Below are 23,177 nucleotides of genomic sequence, written 5' to 3'. Positions count from 1 at the left end.
AAATTGATGTCCAATCTATAAATCTACTGTAAACGTTAAAACAATGTATGTCAACATTATGAATAATACATATGATGATACTACCACACATGTAGAAATAGCGATAAATGTTGTACGGTTCAAGTTTGTATTGCTTCAATCGTCATTAAAGCGTACGTACAATATCTTAAGAAATTATCTCGCAAGAAATATCACCCTCATTATTGAAGCCATTTTTTAAATAGAAATAGTGGAATATGTGGCGCCTTAAAAATATACTTAATACTTTTCATGAAGAGTCTAAATGTATACAACACATGTCGATTAATACCAAAAGAACATTTTGAACACATTGGCAGCGCTTGTATTTGTCCAAAATTATCATAGCCAGATACTTGTGACAGAATAACACCTATATAAATTACGTCGCTACTGAAAGGGAAAGCATTACCAAACAACTACAGATCATGTGACACTAACCATGTCAGAATACACAACGCGTGCTGTACACTCTGCTGGCCTCATTCATATAGAATATACATAATGATATCAGTTTCACATGCTGTAAGATGGATACTGTAAAACTAACAACGGAATTACTTCACTAGCAGTCAACACTATGAAAAAACATTGGTGGAACATTTGTGAACTCCCAAAACCTGTGTGTTTGTTGTTTAACGCCGCACTCAGAAATATTCCTGCTACATAATCAAGTGTGGACCAGACAGCCCAGTGGTTGATATTATGAGCAACAATCCACGGCGGCGGGGTACGTGACATGCCATCAACCAAGTCACCGAGCCTGACAACCCGATCCATTAGGTCGCTTCTTACGACTAGCATAGGTTGCTATGGATCAAATGTAACCCCGAATCCAATGAAAGGACAATACGTGTTTAAACATATCAAATAATGAACACACTAATGGGCGCTAACGTACCGCCATTCACTGACAACTGAAACCATGTCAGAAGTTGTGACGTTTCATATTTACTCGTTTCCTAGGCCTTTAATGGCCACATCAATGATGAAATGATTGATCATCTTATTGGTGTTCAAGTTTGTGCATTAACTTACCGGACACATGACCGTGATTTGCATGAATGTACAACTATATATACAACCTTGTTTACGTGGACACCATTATGGCTTACAAAGTAGACACAATTTATGGATAACACTTTCTTTAATACTGAAAAGGCGACGTTTCGGTATACATCCTTATACCGTTGTCAAGCAAGGATCTATACCGAATCGTCGCCTTTACATGTACAGTATCAAAGAAGTTGTTATTCATAAATTGTGTCTACTTTGTCATCCGTCAACTTCTAAGTAATGCCTATCAAACAATTCATTATGGTTTTATTGGCATACAATGGTCACATTAAAGACGAAGTGTTATTTCTCTGTCTGCATCATCTGCTTGGCATCGTCCATCAGCTCGTTTTCCAGTTACTCGTGGATCAAGCGTTTGATTGCGTCGTGCATGTTTCTTCCTTTCTGTGATGATAATTCACAGGTTAAGTGGGTGTAAGGATAAGGTGCAAAAAGAATCATTACCCAGAGAGGTTTATCAAACGGGAAGGGAGTTACAGATGTGACGAGTTTCTGTTGAATAAGGTCCAGGACATGGACTGTATGTGTTTCCTCTTCAAGAACGAATCCCAAATCCAGGCTGTAAGTTGTACCACTCTCGTTCAGTGTAAGGTTGTCATCAGTCAGACGTTGTCCGTTGTACCACACCTGTAGACATATTCCAATATGATTCTCGCATGTTACCAAATACACACACAATCCAATTGTCTGCAGCTTGTTAGAATCAACAGGGCTCTCAGTCAAAGCTGCTTTGAAGATAACTCTCTTGTTATCCCTTGGTGCTATGACAGAGTATGTGACCTCCAGGCAAAACATGATGGTCTGTCCTGGCCTGATGACCAGAGGTGTTGATGTCAGGACTCTGTGAGCTGAAAGTAGTCGGCATCCTGTCCTTGGTGGAAGGTGTTTTTGTTTGCCATTGGTGACAAAAGGCCCCGAAACCGTCAGACCGTCACTTGCAATACTGGAGTCCCATTCCAGATCCGCACCTGGGCAGAAGACACATCGTTCGTATCAGGTGAATGCGTTTCCGTATATACAAACATCTATACTAAATGTCATATTCGTGTGTGAATTGGGTTTTAACGGTAGACCAGTCACATCACGGCGTGTCAGCTTAAGGTGAGGTGAAATGGGGTTTAACGTCGCGTCGAAGATTATAGCACTTATCTAGCGACTTGTCAGCTTAATCTGGGATGAAAGTGTAATATAAATATTGCTATGGTTTCCGTGAATATTAAGGATAATACTATATGGATTAAAGTATAACATGTCGGTAAATCAGAAAAAAATAGTTTAATTAAACGAAAGTCTACCTGCCATATTTGGACAATTGAAGGACAACATTTAGTATCAGATCGACTGACTTCAGCAGGGGTGTAGTAATTAGTTTTGAATGTGAAGTCGGAAGATACTACAAATTCCGATTACTAGAAACATGTGCTTTGTAATGAAATGAGTCAGTGAGTGATTTGGGTTTTATTACGCTTTTAACAGTATTCTAGTTGTGGGAGGAAAGCCCGAATGGATGTAGGTCTCTGGGATGTTAGTAGCGTACACAAGGGACACAACTCTGCAAAGGCGTCAGAGACGTCTGCCAGCTGTTCATTTCGTTTCGCATGCGAGACACTAATCTACCCTCCAGTATACCGCATCTGATTTGGGTGCATGTTAAACTGCGGCATGGTATCTCAGTGAGCTAGAACAATAAAACTGGCTGGAGTAGTACAATCAACCACACACACAAAGGTGCATGCATGTCGATAAATAGGTGCAATAATCTTGGCCGCGACGTTAACCTCATCTCCCATCTCACATAACCTCACCTCAGGATTTCAGCAAGGAAATGGCAGTTTTCTCTGGGGTAAGCCAACCTGGAAACCAGTAGCCCTAACAATCATGGAACTGGCCGTCTCTCTGATGCACCCACGCCAACCACTCAATCTGAGTTACATTGTACGGATGTGTCCAGTCGGAGTTCTAGGACAAAGCTCACTACTGAGGGGATTGCCCCTCGGGTCCTCCAAAGAGCTCAGATGAATATCCAGCAGAGACATGCTCTAATACCCAGGTATGGAGAACGGTTGGGGGCAGGCGAAACAACATCAGCCAATTCATGGTAACTCTGCCCAGGGGTTTGGTAAACATGTAAACTCATCCACCCAGGAGACCTTTGCATCAAGGTCTCTGTATTTGTCATCAGAAAAAAGTTGGGCGGTTGGGTAGCCTTGTGGTTAAAGCGTTCGCTCGTCACGCTGAAGACCCGGGTTCGATTGCCGACATGGGTACAATGTGTGAAGCCAATTTCTTGTGTCCCCCGCCGTGGTATTGCTGGAATATTGCTAAAAGCGGCGTAAAATCAAACTCACTCATCAGAAAAGCCTTATGCCTGGAGATGAACTGCTGGAGGATAATAAAATCTCTAGCATTGGGTGTGTTGTGTAGAACCTTCTTCTGTCCAGATGGAATCCAGATCCTATGATAATGGCAACACCATGTCGCTCACATACCCATGGGCACCAATAGAATGATAATACCAAAGAGGATTATCCTTTGGATGTCGAAGATGATGGTCATGCCTTTAATGCCTGTCAGTGCGCTAGTGGGTCTCTGGGGTACAAAGACTATTATGGACGAAGCCTAATGGATCAGTGCTCTAACAAACACAGGTGGATTATACACATCCTGTCTGCATTTCGGACAATTTTGGGGGATTTCAACCGTTGCTTGAGAAATCGTTTATCTTAATGAGGATCCAAAAGGCACAGACGAATGATTTGCAACACTTGTTTTCCGTGAAATTTCACTGCTTCAACCACTCCCAGCAATAGAATGAGGATATGCTGGATATGCTGTGTTACTGTCTCATGGGTGAAGCAGCTGACTTCTTCCCCTTGTTTCTAGTGAGTGAGTGAGTATGGTTTTACGCCGCTTTAAGCAACATTCCAGCAATATCACGGCGGGGTACACCAGAAATGGGCTTCACACATTGTACCCAAGTCGGGAATCGAACCCGGGTCTTCGGCGTGACGAGCCAACGCTTAAACCACCAGGTTACCCGACCGTCCCTTGTTTCTAGAGAAGGATGAGTACGTCAGCTTCCATGAAACGATCCAGAAACACGAAAGGCGGTTTGGAAGATGATCTACTGCAGCTTTTCATCAGGCCTCGGATGAATCACTGGAAGAATGGTAGGAGAGGGTACAGCAAGGAGAAAATGCAGCCTTTACGGATTTGCCAGGAGACTTTATGGAGCAACAGGTTGGTGCGGAGATTCTGCCAAGGAAGTGCTAATTAAGAAGCTTCTCACTATGTCTCCAACTTAGGTCTGAGGACACTGGGACACGCTATTGATTCACAAGCAGTCTGTGGCAGATGAACCATCCAAAGGGACGTGAAGCAGTTGCAGAAAGACTCTCCAAGGGACAGATAACCAGTTAGCGTACAATGTTATCAAACAGATCTGGCTGGTCAACAGATGAGAAGAAGACTCAATGGACTGTATTTTGTATTAAGGTTCTTTAGGGCTTTAAACTATTGAACTGTTGAAAACAACTCACAATAAAAGATTGTGCGTTGTGGACAGTGATTAGTTGTCATGAATGTAGTACTATTTAATGTAAGCATCAGTGAGAAAGTTATTATATTTAGATGCTAGTGTGATGTGTAAACTGCCGGAAAACCGTGGATTGTGATAAAGTGTAAACATGTAGAATATTCTATGTTGTGATGACCCTGTGTGGAATTTCCAGTAGCTAGTCAGACGGGATATGAGGGGAAGAGCGTGCCTCTAGTATCTCTCACACATTTCATTACATCAAGTCCAGCTTTCGTGTGAAGATCACTCATCACCCCGGATTCCCTGCCTAGGCCATCCCAGAAGCTAGACCACTGTCGCCGATGGGTGATTATACTATCACTGACCTTTGCTATTACCACTGTATTTTTGTATTTGATACTCACCACGGTCATCATTTTACATACTGTCATTGAATATTGTACGACCACCATATTGTGTACTGTCATTGTAATTGCTATGAAAGAATTTGTATTGATTTGTAAACCTAGTCAATGTTGTAATACATTTGTTGATTGCATACCATTTGTTGTTTGTTGGTTTGACACTGAGTTCTTTTAAATACATATTTCTGGGTTAACACACTGTTTCAATTTGGGAATCGACACAAAAAAATAGTGATTCATAAACACATGGTTGTGATATTGTCGGAATCACATAACAGGTCTGCTTTTAGCAGAGGTTTCTTATGATCATGGAAATGGCGTTGTCGCTTTTATTTACAACTTCAGTGTACCATCACTTTTTGAAGACACCATTCAATCTTGTAAAATTGTGACAGTTTTTAGAAAGAAACATCTTTATACAGAATCATTTGACATTACAGTAACTATTCAAGTAAGTTGAATTAGTGAGGAGAGAATTTCATTGCAGTGAACAGTTGTACTGCACTTCGTAATGCTCTCCAGATCAATAAAGCAATCTGAGGGTGAACTCACATGCGAGCGATCCTTTTACTCCCAACGGCTGCCCGGTCATATATGCAGCTGTGGACACAAATGTGTAAGGGTGATATCAGTATCAATAGACATGACGTACCATTATTACCATGTGGTTCACAGTTATATGGGGATAGTTTATAACCGTCAGATGTCTGCACAGTTATGAAACAAAATGCACAAAAATATCAAAATAGAGGAAGTGTCTTTAAGAAAATACTTGAATTAAATTAGAGTACAGACTGATTACCTTGTGGTACATACTCGTGTTCAATAGTCATTGCATCATTCAAGGATGTATTTCCATTTGGAGTCTCTATTGGTGAAAAGACAACTGATTTGACGAGGCCGGCCATCTTCAACAAGGGGGTAATTTTACTGAAGCAAATTGAAGCAAAGCTGACACCAGCTCTTCTAAGTGACGCCTTTGGTGACATCTCCAACATGGCGCTCAAGGTGGCAGCTGAAGACCCCATCATTTGTAGATCCTCTATCTTGTCAGCTTCACTGCGCATCTGTCGTGTGAACTCGGTAGATGATGTCACTTTTGCTAGAATATTACTGGTGGAATCCAGTGCCTCTTGTGTAGGTTTCAGAATCTTGCTGGATCTCTCTTCAACATCTGACAACAGAATGCCTCTCCTCTGCTGTATTTCATTAATCAATTCGTCAAAGGCTTTGTTGATGTCACCCACGGCAGACCGTTTTGACACCTGTATGTTTGAATGTCTTTCCTTGAGACCTTGTTTTATTTCCTCAAGTCTCTCTGCCTTCTCGCTCAGCTTGACTAATATATCGTCAATGGACTTTGCCTTTTCTTGGTGTGCTTCATCCACGGACACGACGTTGTGCCCCTTCCCTTCTTTGTGTTCTACTACAGTGCAGGACACACAGACGATCTTTTCACAAGTGTAGCAGTAGAACTGTAGGGGTTGGTGATGTTGTGCACACTTATGGAGACGATTGAAACTTTTACCTGGTTGTTCTTTCATTTCCTTAAAACTGACAGTTTGGTGATTTCGCATCGACTGAACTCTTTTGTGGGCATTTAGACATTCTTGGCACAGGAAGACGCCACAGTCATCACATCTGGACATGGCAGGGTTACCATCAGGACAATCTGTACATGGCAGATAGAGCCCTTTCACAATCTTCAGATGATCCAGGATTCTTAGGATGATAGGCTCTTTGGGCAGAGACTTGACACCACCCGGCAGGTAATGCTGGTGTCGACACATGGGACATGATAACGTTGGGAGTCCTTTGATGTACTTCACTAGACAAGCCTGACATATTGACTGTACACAGCAGGGCATACGACGAGGTGTCCGTCTGGCGTCATCAAAGTGTTCTGTACATATTGGGCACTCGGTGAGGAGGTCCTTGATGGCGGTCGCCGATACATAGTCCGACATGGTTATCTGGAAATAAATTTAAAACATCTGAAGCATTTTCGGATTCCTTGTGTAATCGTCTTTGTGTCTCGACACAATTGGTACAAAGTCGTATGAGACACATCCATACTTGCATTGTATGTACACCACTCAAAACTGCAACTAGCATTAAATTATGAGCTCGTTGTTTTATTGATTTTAAATGTTGCTTATTACCACAACTCTCCCAATGCATAATAGACTATAATATGCTATTGATTTAGGATTTAGTTTAATATTATAAAATACAAGCTAGCTACACGATAAATCGCAAGGAACAATTGGAATGAAACGTGGTTAATTTCACGATAAAACATTGTTCTACCATGACGTCAAACATGCGCTTGCATCTTGATGAGGTCCTAAATTCGACGACAATATCTATTAAAGGGAAGTGTCTTGTGAGTTGTTCCCAATAGATGTAGCAGATAACCCAATGGCCGAACGATCGCATCAAAATGTGGGAGAGATATGACAATCGGCAATTGGAGCAAAGCAGATGAAAGACGAGAAAATTTGTGAAAATACCCCTGTTAATAAAATAGACTTGTCCGACATTGCCGATTTCGGAGTGTATTCAGGGAGTCATCATTATTTACATAAGGGTAAACCAATTGAGCGCATGTACATTGTATTAAGATCCTTAAAGATGATATCTCATGTTAGAAATAAACGACTCGTGGTCGTTGTTTATCGCACAGTAAAACACTGTGTCCCTAGTGGTTTATTCTCCCTGCAGGGTTTTAAAGCAGGGTGGGAGCAACTCGCTCTTTTGATATGACGAATTTAGGCATTGTCTGTTGATTAACGCCGAACACAAAGTCGGTTTTAAATGATGTAATGCACATTATCATATGTTCTTTTTATTGGTATATTTTATAGAAACCTAGCTCATTATATGTAACGATTGCCTTTTTAAACTTTAGTAACCTTGACCTCTCATCAACGTCAAACAAGGCCTATTTAACAAGACCCTTGTCCATGAAATCATGTATGTCCAGGAGTATCCTGGCATAAAATGTTCTTCTGGGCATAAACGTCTGTCATGGGAATCTTGACTTAACAGTCGGCCAGTCATATGCCATAAAGTTAACTTAAACGCACACAAAAAAATTATGTCAGGTATGCAAATTCTAAAGGTAAGCATGTATTATAATGAAGTGCACACATTTAGATTGAAATATTCAACTGATTAAAGTACCTACCTTCTGACATCTGCAGTTATCATAGTCATTCCAAATCCTGACGGGGCTATACTCATTAAACCACTCTACTTGTAAATAATATTAATACAAGTCATTCCAAGTTAGGATGGAGCCCTATTCATGATCAAATTACATGGTGAGTGTACTATTCCAAGTTTGTCCACATGACGTTTTATTGTTCACATTCTTCCTACAACCAGAGAAAATGTAATTCTGAGCCTCTGCCGCCCAATTCATGAATACATAACACTAAGGTTTAAACATACCCGAGAAGCACTACAACCTGAAGCCCTACACAATTATATACACAGGACGACCTTGCGGTTACCGATTCACTACACTCATTACTCCCACAGACAGGGAGCCTTACACCCGTAGATACCGGAGAGATAGGATTCAATCCAGGTCAGCTTGTCCAACCCGAGCGCTAAGAAAGGCTCTTGCTTGAAACACAGTAAGCCTGTTTGCCTGCACCAGGACTCCATGCAACCGAGGACAATTCACTACATGTAGCTACAAGCATTGCGGAAAGCAGTCAGATGTAACGGCATAGACATAGACATATACAGGTATTGAAAGTAGGTCGCTCTGCACAGGCAACATTATCAGACATGTTCAAGGATCAATGTATAACACTAACCACTCCTATTGGATATAATTTCAAAAGAGATCAACAAATAAGATGAGGTATTTCATTCAGTAGTAAATGTTTGTGTTTGAGTGCATGGTCGTAGCTTTAAATTGTAATTGAGTTTGAAAGGATTGTTATAGAATGGATTCAATGTGAATTTTCTGATTATTGAAATCACTTTCTTCACTTGATTTTTCTAACGGACAAGCAGTTCTCAGTAACTGGCCCTATCTGTGTTTTAGGCATACCAATATCAAAATCGCAATATTATGTCTCTGACATGAATGCAGAAGTAGTCATTATAGTCACGGAGTGGGTATTTTCGTTTTGATACAATATGCGTATGATATTTGAAGCATCTTAAAACAATTTGAATTCATATTGTAGAAGCAATCATTTACACTTGTCTATGCACAGTCGAATCCCGTTGTGTCGAGCTCGGATGTGTTGAATGCCCGGTTGTGTCGAACCCACAGTCCTGGCCCGGCGAACTCGTGATATATTTATCACTATTTTAATCAGAATGTGTCGAATTTTCCTTAGTCTCGAAATCAATGTGTAGTCCAAACATGTCGTTTGCTTTCTGATGGCAAGTTAAGGGCTCAGGACTAGGAAGTAGTTATTCCCTTGTCGTTATAGTCATGGGGCAGGTAGCAGGCCTGTGACGTGTCTATTTTCGTTTTTATACATATGTATATCACATTTGAATTCATGTTGTAGTGAATATGATTTTCACAGTTCTTTGTATGAAGTTTCGTATAAATGTAAACAGGACTTGTAAACCAGTTTGTTCCGTTTTACCTCCGTTTGTTTAATTGTTGTAAGGAATAGAGTAAGAATTTATCGTACAAAAGCACCAACGTGTGACAGACTACAATTTGTATCTACAATAAAATGGCAATACATATGATATAAACTCGCATGCACACCGATTTACATCATACGTTCAAACGAATGCCCAAAATGAATAGTTAGCTGGCAGTGGTGAAGAAAATGAATACTTTGTTTTGTGAAAAATGAATACCATAAAATCACAAAGTTGTGTAAGAAGAGAAAAGGAATAGATTAGTTGATGGTGCTCAGTAAACAATACTTTGTTGGCAACAGTCAGGAAAATGATATATTCATCTAAAAACACCCCCTCCCACAAATACAGAGCAAATTGAAGCACTTCTGTCTTTAGACATGTTGACGTATGATGGACTATTCAATTAGCTCGTCATATCATGTCAATATGCTCTAATATCCACTAAATAACCTCAAATATCCTGCTGTATGGTGGGACTTCCTGGATCAATAATACTGTTGTGTACCCCGCTAGGCCACCTGTGTATACATATTGCTTGACAACCATATATCTTACCTTTAGTGTACTTATACAGTGTTATTACCTGATGTACATACGTGTCGGTGTACCGGACATTGGATGAGGTCAGTGAAATTACTTACCTGTCGATGTTTGGCAAAAATCACAGTTTTCACACCTAGCCCAGGAACTGTACTGACAAAGACAACTGTTGACGCTATTATAGGCATGCGCAGCATCTATTTTCGATTTGTATTGACCTGCACTACTGTGTACTTTGACCTTGGTAATGGTATCCTTGAAGGAACAAGCAAGACCCAACCAACTCACTCGGACAATCGACGAGGTTTAACCCACAGTCGTAGCTACCTAAGGGGGTATGTATGCTCATTTGTAACTGTGAATGGGTTCAATACCTGTACTCATTCATCTATAATTATAGAACACGCTCAGTTAAAGTATTTTGAAAATAAGAAGTCATTAATGAAAGTACGACAATGCCACACCGGTCACGCTAAGGATACAGGTTTGATTCTCAGGCTGGGTTCGCTGCAGGTCGTGGCTCTGTACTACTTTTTGACTTTCTGACATCAACGTGTCACTGTATAAGCTGCATCAGTGATTTCATGAAGTTTAAAAGCGGAGCGTCGTAAGAGGCGACTAACGGGATCGGGTGGTAAGTCTCGCTGACTTGGTTGATGCATGAATCGTATCTCAGTTGCGTGGATCGATGCTCATGATGTCAATCATTTGATTGCCTAGTCCAGACTCGATTATCTACAGAGCGACGTCATATAGCTGGAATATTGCTGAGTGCGGAGTAAAACTAAAAACAAATAGAAATTAAATAATATAGCGTTGGTATACATGCTGTGAAGCCTGTGCAAACTGTCCGGAAAACTGTCACACACTGATTGAAAACTGATTGAATAGACCGCAGTCATAGCTATTCCAGCTACATCACGAGTATGTCAGTAGATAATCTAATCTGGACCAGTCAGACCAGTGATTGGCAGCACGAGCAACGACCGGGACACGATAACTCACAATCTGCCCAGTCAAACATCACAACCTTCCGATCCTCAGTTTAGTCGGCTGTATGACTTGTAACGGAAGCTGGGAGTGTTTGACTATATACGTCCCCATGGTTTCACTTATACCGGAGATTCACGAACACCTGTTTCCGTAGTCTGGGTCATTCGTCACCACTCGTCCCTTTCCGTAACCTGAAGATCGCAATTTGGCTTGTCCCGGAATAACACGACTTGGTCACGAATGTAGTCTGGGTCTGTCATACCGGAAGCCATTCGGGACAAATTCTGTTGAGAACGTCCACATATTTACTCCTTGAAATACGTTCAGCACCACCCATTCTGTAGTATCACGTGCACGTAATAACGTGGCAACCGATTGAGGACGACATCTTTGGTCTGAATGAACATGTCATTACATTGCCATGTATCCATAACATTGATTGTGACTCTCCGAATCACTTAATTGTCATTAGTTAAAAGAAACGAATCCCTTTTGTACATTTTCTGTGAAGGCACCCTGAACAAGCAGTGTAACTACAGTAAACTACGGTTATAACGAACCTAAAAAGGCCACTAAATTTAGTTCGTATTAACCGTAGTTCTTTAAGGGCACATATACAGCATATATACAGCAAATGGACAGGGTAAAAACAGTTCGTTATATCCGTCAGTTCGTTATAAGTGTGTTCCTTATAAACATAGTTTACCTTGGCTATATAAGCCTTGGTCCAGGTTGAGTTTGGAGATACAGAAAGACACAAATGAATTCTCCACGCATAGTCTTGCTAGGTACAGAAAAACATTAGGGGGGTCGAGCTATTGACGCGGACCCTTTTCACGGTGATGAAGTCAACTCTTCCTATATTAAACACCCAAACCCATATCAGCCTCGTCATAAAAGTAACACCTGTTATTCCCTTGCCACGAAGTGGGAAGGGGATATTGGACGGGTACTGTCCGTCCTTCCTTCCGTCACCCTTTGTTCCCGGGGCACACCTAAGGGGCATAATAATGCTTACCATTGGTCTTAGGTATTTAGGGGAAATTTATTGAAATTTGGTTTCCATGACGAGATGGTCAAAAGGTTGAATAGTATTTAATGGAGCATAACGCAAAGACCGTTCACTATTTCTTGATCAGGTTTTTCACTGATATCAATCTACACATCAATTGGTGTCTTTAGCTATATAGCGATTTAATGTTTTCTCCGATTTCAATGACAACACATTGGACTTATGCATTAAAAAGGATAGGGTTCGCTACTGAAGCGTACCTTATTATTTATTGGATCATGGATGTATTGTGCCATTAGCAAGACAGCAAGTTTAGAAATTTGTACTATTTCTGGTTTCCCTGAAAGTGAATTAGCTGCAAAGTAATCAAGGGTTCATTCAGATCATGAATGACTCTAGAACCGTTTGTAATATTTTCTTTCACATATCTGTAATGTTGCAAATGTGGTATGACAATCAAGTGAGCTACAGTGCCTCGCAGCGACGGCGATTCCAACAAAGGAAAGAACAATTTGGCCTTTCAGGATAGCACATAGGTCTAGTTGATTGCATTTGTTAATAGGCGTTTGTTGTATTTCAACCCTTCGGGAAAAAAGACATTGGGTATTGCAAAGTGACAAATCAAGTTGTAGAACGTCTTTGTCTGTTTTCTTCCCCAAAGAAGATGAGCCCGCAGACTTATCTCCCTTTTCGACTGAACATCACGTGACTTTGTTCCCGAGGTTGGCACCACGATCTTCTACGGTTCTACAGGATTAGGAATATTGAAACTGAATGTGCAAAAACAAAGACAATTTGAATCACGGCGGTGTCATTGTCAGATCTCTTCGCATCTGTTGAACAGTTTGATAGAATGTATTTATTCAATTCAGTGAATCAGTTTTGACAGTTTTAGACTGTTTTGTTGAATCCGTCCTCATGATACATTACTTGTTTGTAAAAAGTATGGTTGTTTGAGGGTGCCAACCCCCTCCTCCCATGAATGCCCAATGCCATCTATTTTTTCACTCTGAGTCTCAGTTTCTTACCCCGAATCCTAAATACTACTAAAACAAATCTTAAAAACATTGAGAAAATTCCGATTTTATGTAAACCTACTCGAAAAATACCCTCCTCAATTTTTTTATATATACGTGTATGTAAAGGAAATGTTTGCGTCGTCCATTATTGATTTAAAAATGTTGAATCTGCGTACCAAATACGTAACACATCCCGCGTACTACACTGCTGAGTCCCAAATATCTTCTAAATAGACACCTGAATCCTGCTAACAGAAGGGGGATGGCAGCCTATTGTATTGTAATACATTATGCGAAATGTGAGTCAATAGTATGGTATAAGATGCGTTAAATCTCTCTGTCGTATGATATGATAGGTGATACTCATCGTGCAGTACATGATATATTAGCCTCCATATTGTGCGATAAACGCTGCTCAAAGTAAGGTATATGGATAGACGACACGTAATGGGTGCTAAAAGTTGACACACTCTTCTCAAAGTAAGGTATAGCAAGATACACGACGCTGAATTTGTGGTTTAACATGATTGCACTCCATGGTGTGGTATAACATGACGCACTCTACTCAAAGTAAGGTATAGCAAGATGCACGACACGCAATGATGCCCCAAATTTTGATTTATCGTTTCAGAAAGAACTTTTCATTTCCATGACAATATTTTAACATTTAAACAAGCTCAACCTCCCCGTTTACATGTGCATTATGTCCCTTTGTGTGTGGTACAATGTGTCGTAGGTGAAAGTATTTTTCATTTTTGTAATGGAACAATTCCTGGGCCCAAGTTTGCCTGATTAACACGGAGAGTACAAAACGATAAGTGTCTGTTGTTTTTCACTTATAGGTAGAATGGGTGAGTGTGTGAGTCAGTGAGTGAGTGAGTGAGTGAGTGAGTGAGTGAGTGATTGAGCACTCTGCAATATTCACCGAGCCTGACCACCCGATCCCATTAGTCACCTCTTACGACAAGCATAGTCGCCTTTTACCCCGGATCTTCACGTGTCGAGTGAGTGCATTACAATATTCTTTAATAGTATTTCTAAACTTATTGTAAGACTACTCACTGACTCAACGACAATGCAATCAAGGTTGTGCTATTTACAGTAATCATTGATGTCACACAACCTATTTCAAACTTTCCAAGAGCCGAAATAACACAAAACTAAAAACCAACATTTTATATTTTATTTGACACAATTGATAAGCATAGATATATTGACTATAATAAAATATGATAGTATGGATGTACATTGGTTGTTTATTTCATGTACTTTTCTTTTCAAAATATAAATTCAACTAAGCAAATAGATGCTCATACAATACAATCAACAAAATCCTTTCCTTTTGGCGAAATCTTTGAACAACCTACCTATACTGGCTAGGTGTTTCATTGACAAAAGCTCAACATAGTTATGATTTCTTTGAACATTCCATGATATCATCTATCTACATCTGCAGAAGTAAAAAAACCACACCAAAATAATAAACTTAAGAACAAGTTGATCACTTATTGAATGTGCATACAAAATGGCACAATAAATATGTAACAGCCTATGGGTTATATACCGGAAATAAATCAAACCTTCAGTTCCACATGAGTCCGATTGCTACCATTGAAACGCGAAACATTGTGAACTTATAAACGTCCTGCATGGATAATTGCACTTTCAGCATTTTACCAGTGTGTATAAAAGCATCAGGGTTTACCCTGGAACTGCCTTTTAGAACAAATGCCGGTGATGACAGTGAATTAAAAAATGTCTTATGCAGGAAAGGTTTAAAGAGGATCCAAAATGCCGATGTGGCAGCCCCTGTGGAAATTCATATACTTTTGTCATTGAATGTCCTTTATTTAAATCAGATAGAAACGAATTTATGCACTCACTATTGTTAATTGTGAAAGATGATTGTGATGTAAATATTGACCTGATGCTAGTTGGCAATGCAATTTTACCTTATTATGTAAACGAAAACATATTTAGGAATGTACATACACATATAAAGTAAACAAAAAGATTTGAGTGAGCAATGTAAATACACATACGTTTCTCTATTTCTTTTCTTTCCTTTCTGTCATTTAATTTATGAATTGTAAATAAGCATACATGTAAATCTATGGGAGAGGGCGTTCTAAGTTATGATATCTTGTGCCCAATCCTTTTCATGAGAATAAAATATGTTTAAAATTAAACTAAACAAATGCCGGTGAAACCGAAGCAACGAAGAAAAACCTGGAATGAGCATTTGAAACTATATTTAAAAAAAATGATGCACAGCAACGCCGGGTCCAAGACCTTCCAAAATAAAACAAAAAACAAGCTGACATTTCTTCGGTGATTCAAGCCCTGTGTGCTGTCTTGAAAAGGCAGACAAACACATCAACACCGCGTCAAAACACCGTGAAATAAACATAACTGACAAAACTTCTATGGTAGCACTGTAAAAATTGATGTCCAATCTATAAATCTACTGTAAACGTTAAAAGAATGCGTGTCAACATTAACAATAATACATATGATGATACTACCACACATGTAGAAATAGCGATAAATATTGTACGGTTTAAGCTTGTATTGCTTCAATCGTCATTAAAGCGTACGTACAATATCTTCAGAAATTATCTCGCAAGAAATATCGCCCTCATTATTGTAGCAATGTTTTTTATAGAAATGGTTGAATATGTGGCGCCTTAAAAATATACTTAATACTTTTCATAAAGAGTCTGAATGTATACAACACATTTTTATTTATACCAAAAGAAAACTTTGAACGCATTGGCAGCGCTTGTATTTGTCCAAAATTATCAGAGCCAGATACTTGTGACAGAATAACACCTATATAAATTACGTCGCTACTGAAACGGAAAGCATTACCAAACAACTACAGATCATGTGACACTAACCATGTAAGAATACACAACGCATGCTGCACAGTGTCCTGGCCTCATTCATATAGAATATACATAACGATATCAGTTTCACATGCTGCAAGATGGGTACCGTAAAACTAACAATGGAATTACTTCACAAACAGTCAACACTATGAAAAAAACCAACATGGGTTGAACATTTGTGAACTCCCAAAACTTGTGTGTTAGTTGGATAACGTCGCACTTAGCAATATTCCTGCTACATAATCGAGTGTGGACCAGGCAGCCCAGTCGTTGATATTATGAGCAACAATGCACGGCGGCGGGGTACGTGACATGCCATCAACCAAGTCACCGAGCCTGACAAACCGATCCATTAAGTCGCTTCTTACGACCAGCATAGGTCGCAAGAGACCAAATCTAACCTGGAACCCCATGAAAAGACAATAAGTGTTTCAACATCAAATAATGCACACACTCATTGGCGCAAACGTACCGCTATTCACTGACAACTGAAACCATGTCAGAAGTTGAGACGTTTCATATTTACTCATTCCCTAGGCCTATAATGGCAACATCAATGATGAAATGACTGATCATCTTATTGATGTCCAGATTTGTACATGAGCTTACCGGATTCAAGACCGTAATTCGCATGAATGTACAGCTATATATACAACCTTGTTTACGTGGACACCATTATGGCTTGCAAAGTAGACACAATTTAGGGATAACAATTTCTTTCATACTGTAAAGGCGACGTTTCAGTAAAGATCCTTATACCGTTGTCAAGCAAAGATCTATACCGAATCGTCGCCTTTACAGTATTAAAGAAGTTGTTATTCATAAATTGTGTCTACTTTGTCATACGTCACCTTCCAAGTAATGCCTATCAAACAATTCATTATGGTTTAATTGGCATACAATGGTCACATTAAAGACGAAGTGTTATTTCTCTGTCTGCATCATCTGCTTGGCATCGTCAGTATTGCAGTTACTTGTGGATCAAGCGTTTCATTGCGCCATGCATATTTCTTCCTTTCTGTGATGATAAATCACAGGTTAAGTGGGTGTTAGGATAAAATCCACAATACGCCTTGACCCAGAGAGGTTTATCAAACGGGAAGGGAGTTACAGATGTGACGAGTTTCTGTTGACTAAGGTCCAGGACATGGACTGTATGTGTTTCCTCTTCAAGAACGAATCCCAAATCCAGGCTGTAAGTTGTACCACTCTTGTTCAGCGTAAGGTTGTCATCAGTCAGACTTTGTCCGTTGTACCACACCTGTAGACATATTCCATTATGAGCTGCGCATGTTACCAAAAATACACCCAATCCAGTTGTCTGCAGCTTGTAAGCATCAACAGGGCTGTCAGTCAAAGCTGCTTCGAAGATAACGGTCTTGTAAACCCTTGGTTTTATGACAGAGTATGTGACCTCCAGGCAAAACATGATGGTCTGTCCTGGCCTGATGACCAGAGGTGTTGATGTCAGGACTCTTTGAGCTGAAAGTAGTCGGCATCCTGTCCTTGGTGGAAGGTGTTCTTGTTTGCCATTGGTGGCAACTGGCCCCGAAACCGTCAGACCGTCACTTGCAATACTGGAGTCCCATTCCAGATCCGCACCTAGGCAGAAGACACATCGTTTGTATCAGGTGAATGCGTTTCCGTATATACAAACATCTATACTAAATGTCATATTCGTGTGTGAATTGGGTTTTAACAGTAGACCAGTCATATCACGGCGTGTCAGCTTAAGGTGAGGTGAAATGGGGTTTAACGTCGCGTCGAAGATTATAGCACTTATCTAGCGACTTGTCAGCTTAATCTGGGATGAAAGTGTAATATAAATATTGCTATGGTTTCCGTGAATATTAAGGATAATACTATATGGATTAAAATATAACATGTCGGTAAATCAGAAAAAAAAAATAGTTTAATTAAACGAAAGTCTACCTGCCATATTTGGACAATTAAAGGACAACATTTAGTATCAGATAGACTGACTTCAGCGGGGGGTGTAGTAATTAGTTTTGAATGTGAAGTCGGAACATACTACAAATTCCGATTACTAGAAACATATGCTTTGTTATGAAATGAGTCAGTGAGTGATTTTGGGTTTTATTACGCTTTTAACAGTATTCTAGTTGTGGGAGGAAAGCCTGAAACCTTTGAGCACCGATATGGTGCTGACAGACCTAGGAACACAATCGGGGCGAATCGGGATTCAAACCCACGATCATAGATATGTAGCTTAGTCAAAGGACACAACTCTGCAAGGGCGTATTAGACGACCGCCAGCTGTTCATTTCGTTTCGCATGCGAGACACTAATCTACCCTTTCCAGATATAATGGTTTCAACAACATGTTTTATCATATGGAAACTGTACATTTCTAAGAGAGATAACTTAAACTGGCACCTGTTGTAAGTTATGATAAAAATATATCATGCTATCGCGATATGTCGGTGTGTTCTGTCAGTGTGTGTGTGTGTGTGCGTGTGTGTGTGTGTGTGTGTGTGCGTGCGTGCGTGCGTGCGTGCGTGCGTGTGTGTGTGTGTGTTTTAAAGAAATTATGTTCACGACAAAAAATAAGGGAACTGATGAAATGATAGTGAAGGTGTAATGACGATAAATGTCAATCTGTGATGTGTCCAGTCCCACCCCACCATGTTGGGCGACACATGCACGATACCTGAATGGCGCTGTGGTGATTAACTTGCGTATTGTTCCCTTTGGTGTTGCCCGCCATTCCGCTACCGCAAGAGCTACCCCTAGCTGGACTGCATCATACCAAAAGACGTAAAAAAAATTATACTTATTGTTTCCCTGCCTGGTGCTGTGCATTATGGGGCTAAAACAAGGAATGGTCAATACGGATCCAGTATACTGCGTCTGAGTGGGGTTTTCATGTTAACCTGCGGCAGGGTATCACAGTGGGCTAGAACAATAAAACCGTCCGGAGTAGTACACTCAGCCATCAAGCCGTCCAGACACAGACACAGACACAGACACAGACACAGACCCACACACCCACACACGCACCCACACCCACACACACACACACACACACACACTAACGTGGTATTGCTGGAATATAGCTAAAAGAGGCATAAAATCAAACTCACTCATCAGAAAAAGGTCACAGCCTCGTGTCTGGAGATGAACTGCTGGAGAATAATAAAATCTCTAGCATTGGGTCTGTTGTGGAGAACCTTTTTCTGTCCAGATGGAATCCAGATCACAAAGAGGATTATCCTTGGAATGTCGAAGACGATGGTCATGCCTTTAATGCCTGTCAATGCGCTAGTGGGTCTCTTGGGTACAAAGACTATTATGGACGAAACCTTATGGATCAGTGTTTTAACAAACACAGGTGGATTATACACATACTTTCTGCATTTCGGACAATTTTGGGGGATTTCAACCGTTGCGTGAGAAAATTGTATATCTAAATGAGGATCCAAAAGGCACAGACGAATGATTTGCAACACTTGTTTTCCGTGAAATTTCACTGCTTCAACCACTCCCAGCAATAGAATGAGGATATGCTGGATATGCTGTGTTACTCTGTTATGGGTGAAGCAGCTGACTTCTTCCCCTTGTTTTTAGAGAAGGATGAGTACATCAGCTTCCATGAAACGATCCAGAAACACGAAAGGCGGTTTGGAAGAAGATCTACTGCAGTTTTTAATCAGGCCTCAGATGAGTCACTGGAAGAATGGTTGGAGCGGGTACAGCAATGAGAAATTGCAGCCTTTACGGATTTGCCAAGAGGCTTTATGGACCAACGGGTTGGTGCGGAGATTCTGCCAAGGAAGTGCTAATTAAGAAGCTTCCCACTATGTCTCCAACTTAGGTATGAGGACATTGGGACACGCTATTGATTCACAAGCAGTCTATCGCAGATCAACCATCCAAAGGGACGTGAAGCAGTTTGCAGAAAGACTCTCCAAGGGACAGATAACCAATTAACATACAATGTTATCAAACAGATCTGGCTGGTCAACAGAAGAGACTCAGTGGACTGTATTTTGTATTAAGGTTCTTTAGGGCTTCAGACTATTGAACTTTTGAAAAAGACTCACAGTAAAAGATTGTGCGTTGTGGACAGTGATTAGTTGTCATGAACATAATTCTATTTAATGTAAACAGCAGTGAGAAAGTTATTATATTTTGATGCTCATGTGATGTGTAAACTACCGGAAAACCGTGGATTGTGATAAAGTGTAATAGAAACATGTAGAATATTCTATGTTGTGATGACCCTGTGTGGAAATTTCCAGTAGCTAGTCAGACGGATATGAGGGGAAGAGCGTGTGTCTATTATCTCTCACACATTTCATAATTACATGAAGTCCAGCTTTCGTGTGAAGATCACTCATCATCCCGGATTCCCTGCCTTGGCTATCCCAGAAGCTTGACCACTGTCACCGTTGGGTGAATAACATATTTCAGGGTAAACACACTGTTTCAATTTGGGAATCGACAGGTAAAAATAGTGATTCATAAACACATAGTTGTGATATTGTCGGAATCACATAACAGATCTGCTTTTAGCAGAGGTTTCTTATCATTATGGAAATGACGTTGTCGCTTTTATTTACAACTTCATGTACCGAGACTTTTTGAAGACAACATTCAATCTTGTAAAATTGGGACAGGTTTTAGAAAGAAAAATCTTTATACAGAATCATTTGACACTACAGTAACTATTCAAGTAACTAAAATTATTGAGGAGAGAACTTCATTGCAGTGAACAGTTGTACTGTACTTCGTGATGCTCTCCACATCAATAAAGCAACCTGAGGGTGAACTCACATGCAAGCGATCCTTTTACTCCCAACGGCTGCCCGGTCATATATGCAGCTGTGGACACAAATGTGTTAAGATGAACTCAGTGTCAATAGACATGACGTACCAATATTACCATGTGGTTCACAGTTATATGGGGATAGTTTATAACCGTCAGATGTCTGCACGGCTATGAAACAAAATGCACAAAAATATCAAAATAGAGAAAGTGTCTTTAAGAAAATACTTGAATTAAATTAAAGTACAGAATGATTACCTTGTGGCACTTGGTCGTGTTCAAAAGTAATTGCATCGTTCAGGTCATCTTCTCCACTTGAATTCTCTATTGGTGAAAAGACAACTGATTTGACGAGACCGGCCATCTTCAACAAGGGGGTAATTTTACTGAAGCAAGTTGGAGCAAAGCTGACACCAGCTCTTCCAAGTGACGCCTTTGGAGACATCTCCAACATGGCGCTCAAGGTGGCAGCTGAAGACCCCATCATTTGTAGATCCTCTATCTTGTCAGCTTTACTCCGCATCTGTCGTGTGTACTCGGTAGATGACGTCACTTTTGCCAGAATATTACTGGTGGAATCCAGTCCCTCCTGTGTCAGCTTCAGAATCTTGCTGGATCGCTCTTCAACATCTGACAACAGAATACCTCTCCTCTGCTGTATTTCATTAATCAATTCGTCAAAGGCTTTGTTGATGTCAACCACGGCAGCCTGTTTTGACACCTGTATGTTTGAATGTCTTTTCTTGAGACCTTGTTTTATTTCCTCAAGTCTCTCTGCCTTCTCCCTCAGCTTGACTAATATATCGTCAATGGACTTTGCCTTTTCTCCGTGTGCTTCATCCACGGACACGACGTTGTGTCCCTTCCCTTCTTTGTGTTCTACTACAGTGCAGGACACACAGACGATCTTTTCACAAGTGTAGCAGTAGAACTGTAGGGGTTGGTGATGTTGTGCACACTTATGAAGACGATTGAAACTTTTACCTGGTTGTTCTTTCATTTCCTTAAAACTGACAATTTGGTGATCTCGCATTGACTGAACTCTTTTGTGAGCATTTAGACATTCTTGGCACAGGAAGATGCCACAGTCATCACATCTGGACATGGCAGGGTTACCATCAGGACAATCTGTACATGGCAGATGGAGACCTTTCACAATCTTCAGATGATCCAGGATTCTTAGGATGATAGGCTCTTTGGGCAGAGACTTCACACCACCCGGCAGGTTATGTTGGTGTCGACACATTGGACATGATAACGTTGGGAGTCCTTGGCTGTACGTCTCTAGACATGTCTCACATATTGACTGTACACAGCAGGGCATACGACGAGGTGTCCGTCTGGCCTCATCAAAGTGTTCTGTACATATTGGGCACTCGGTGAGGAGGTCCTTGATGGCGGACGCTGATACATAGTCCGACATGGTTATCTGGAAATAAATTTGTAACATCTGAAGCATTTTCGGATTCCTTGTGTAATCGTCTTTGTGTCTCGACACAATTGGTACAAAGTCGTATGAGACACATCCATACTTGCATTGTATGTACACCACTCAAAACTGCAAGTAGCATTAAATTATGAGCTCGTTGTTTAATGGATTTTAAATGTTGCTTATTACCACAACTCTCCCAATGCATAATAGACTATAATATGCTATTGATTTAGGATTTATTTTCATATTATAAAATATAAGATAGCTACACGATAAATCGCAAAGAACACTTGGAATGAAGCGTGGTTTATTTAACGATAAAATATTGTTATACCATGACGTCATTTCTGGAGTTTCAAACATGCGCTCTTAATAAGGTCCTAAATTCGACGACGATATTTATTAATGGGAAGTGTTTTGTGAGTTGTTCCCAATAGATGTAGCAGATAACGCAATGGCCGAACGATCGCATCAAAACTTGGGAGAGATATGACAATCGGTATTTGGAGAAAAGGTACAGATAAAAGACGTGAAAATTGTGAAAATATCCCCTGTTAATAAAATAGACTTGTCCGACATTGCCGATTTCGGAGTGTATTCAGGGAGTCATCATTATTTACATAAGGGTAAACCAATTGAGCGCATGTACATTGTATTAAGATCCTTAAAGAGACTGTGCAAAAATGTTTGTATCTCATGTAAGAAATTAACGACTCTTGGTAATTGTTTATCGCACAGTAAAACACTGTGTCCCTTGTGGTTTATTCTCCCTGCAGTATTTTCAAACAGAGAGAGAGCAACTCGCTCTTTTGATATGGCGAATTGAGGCATTGTC

The 23,177-nt window shown here is 40.3% G+C and overlaps 1 protein-coding gene across 1 annotated transcript; it reads right to left on the bottom strand.

The window, feature by feature from the left end:
- Nucleotides 1–1,431: 1,431 nt before the first annotated feature.
- Nucleotides 1,432–22,369, bottom strand: LOC139455159 (uncharacterized). The gene is made up of 7 exons (XM_071236711.1): nt 21,169–22,369; nt 20,919–20,966; nt 17,096–17,723; nt 8,228–8,237; nt 5,840–7,010; nt 5,590–5,637; nt 1,432–2,063 (listed from the first exon to the last, which is right to left on the bottom strand). Exons 1-7 carry the CDS (start codon nt 22,367–22,369, stop codon nt 1,432–1,434), a joined length of 3,738 nt encoding a protein of 1,245 aa, XP_071092812.1.
- Nucleotides 22,370–23,177: the final 808 nt, after the last annotated feature.

This window comes from Haliotis cracherodii, unplaced genomic scaffold (genome assembly GCF_022045235.1).
Source record: "Haliotis cracherodii isolate W230 unplaced genomic scaffold, xgHalCrac1.p SCAF_11, whole genome shotgun sequence".
Lineage (NCBI taxonomy): Eukaryota > Metazoa > Mollusca > Gastropoda > Lepetellida > Haliotidae > Haliotis > Haliotis cracherodii.
The sequence above is the reverse complement of the archived record's forward strand: the minus strand, read 5'-3'. Positions and strand labels throughout refer to the sequence as shown.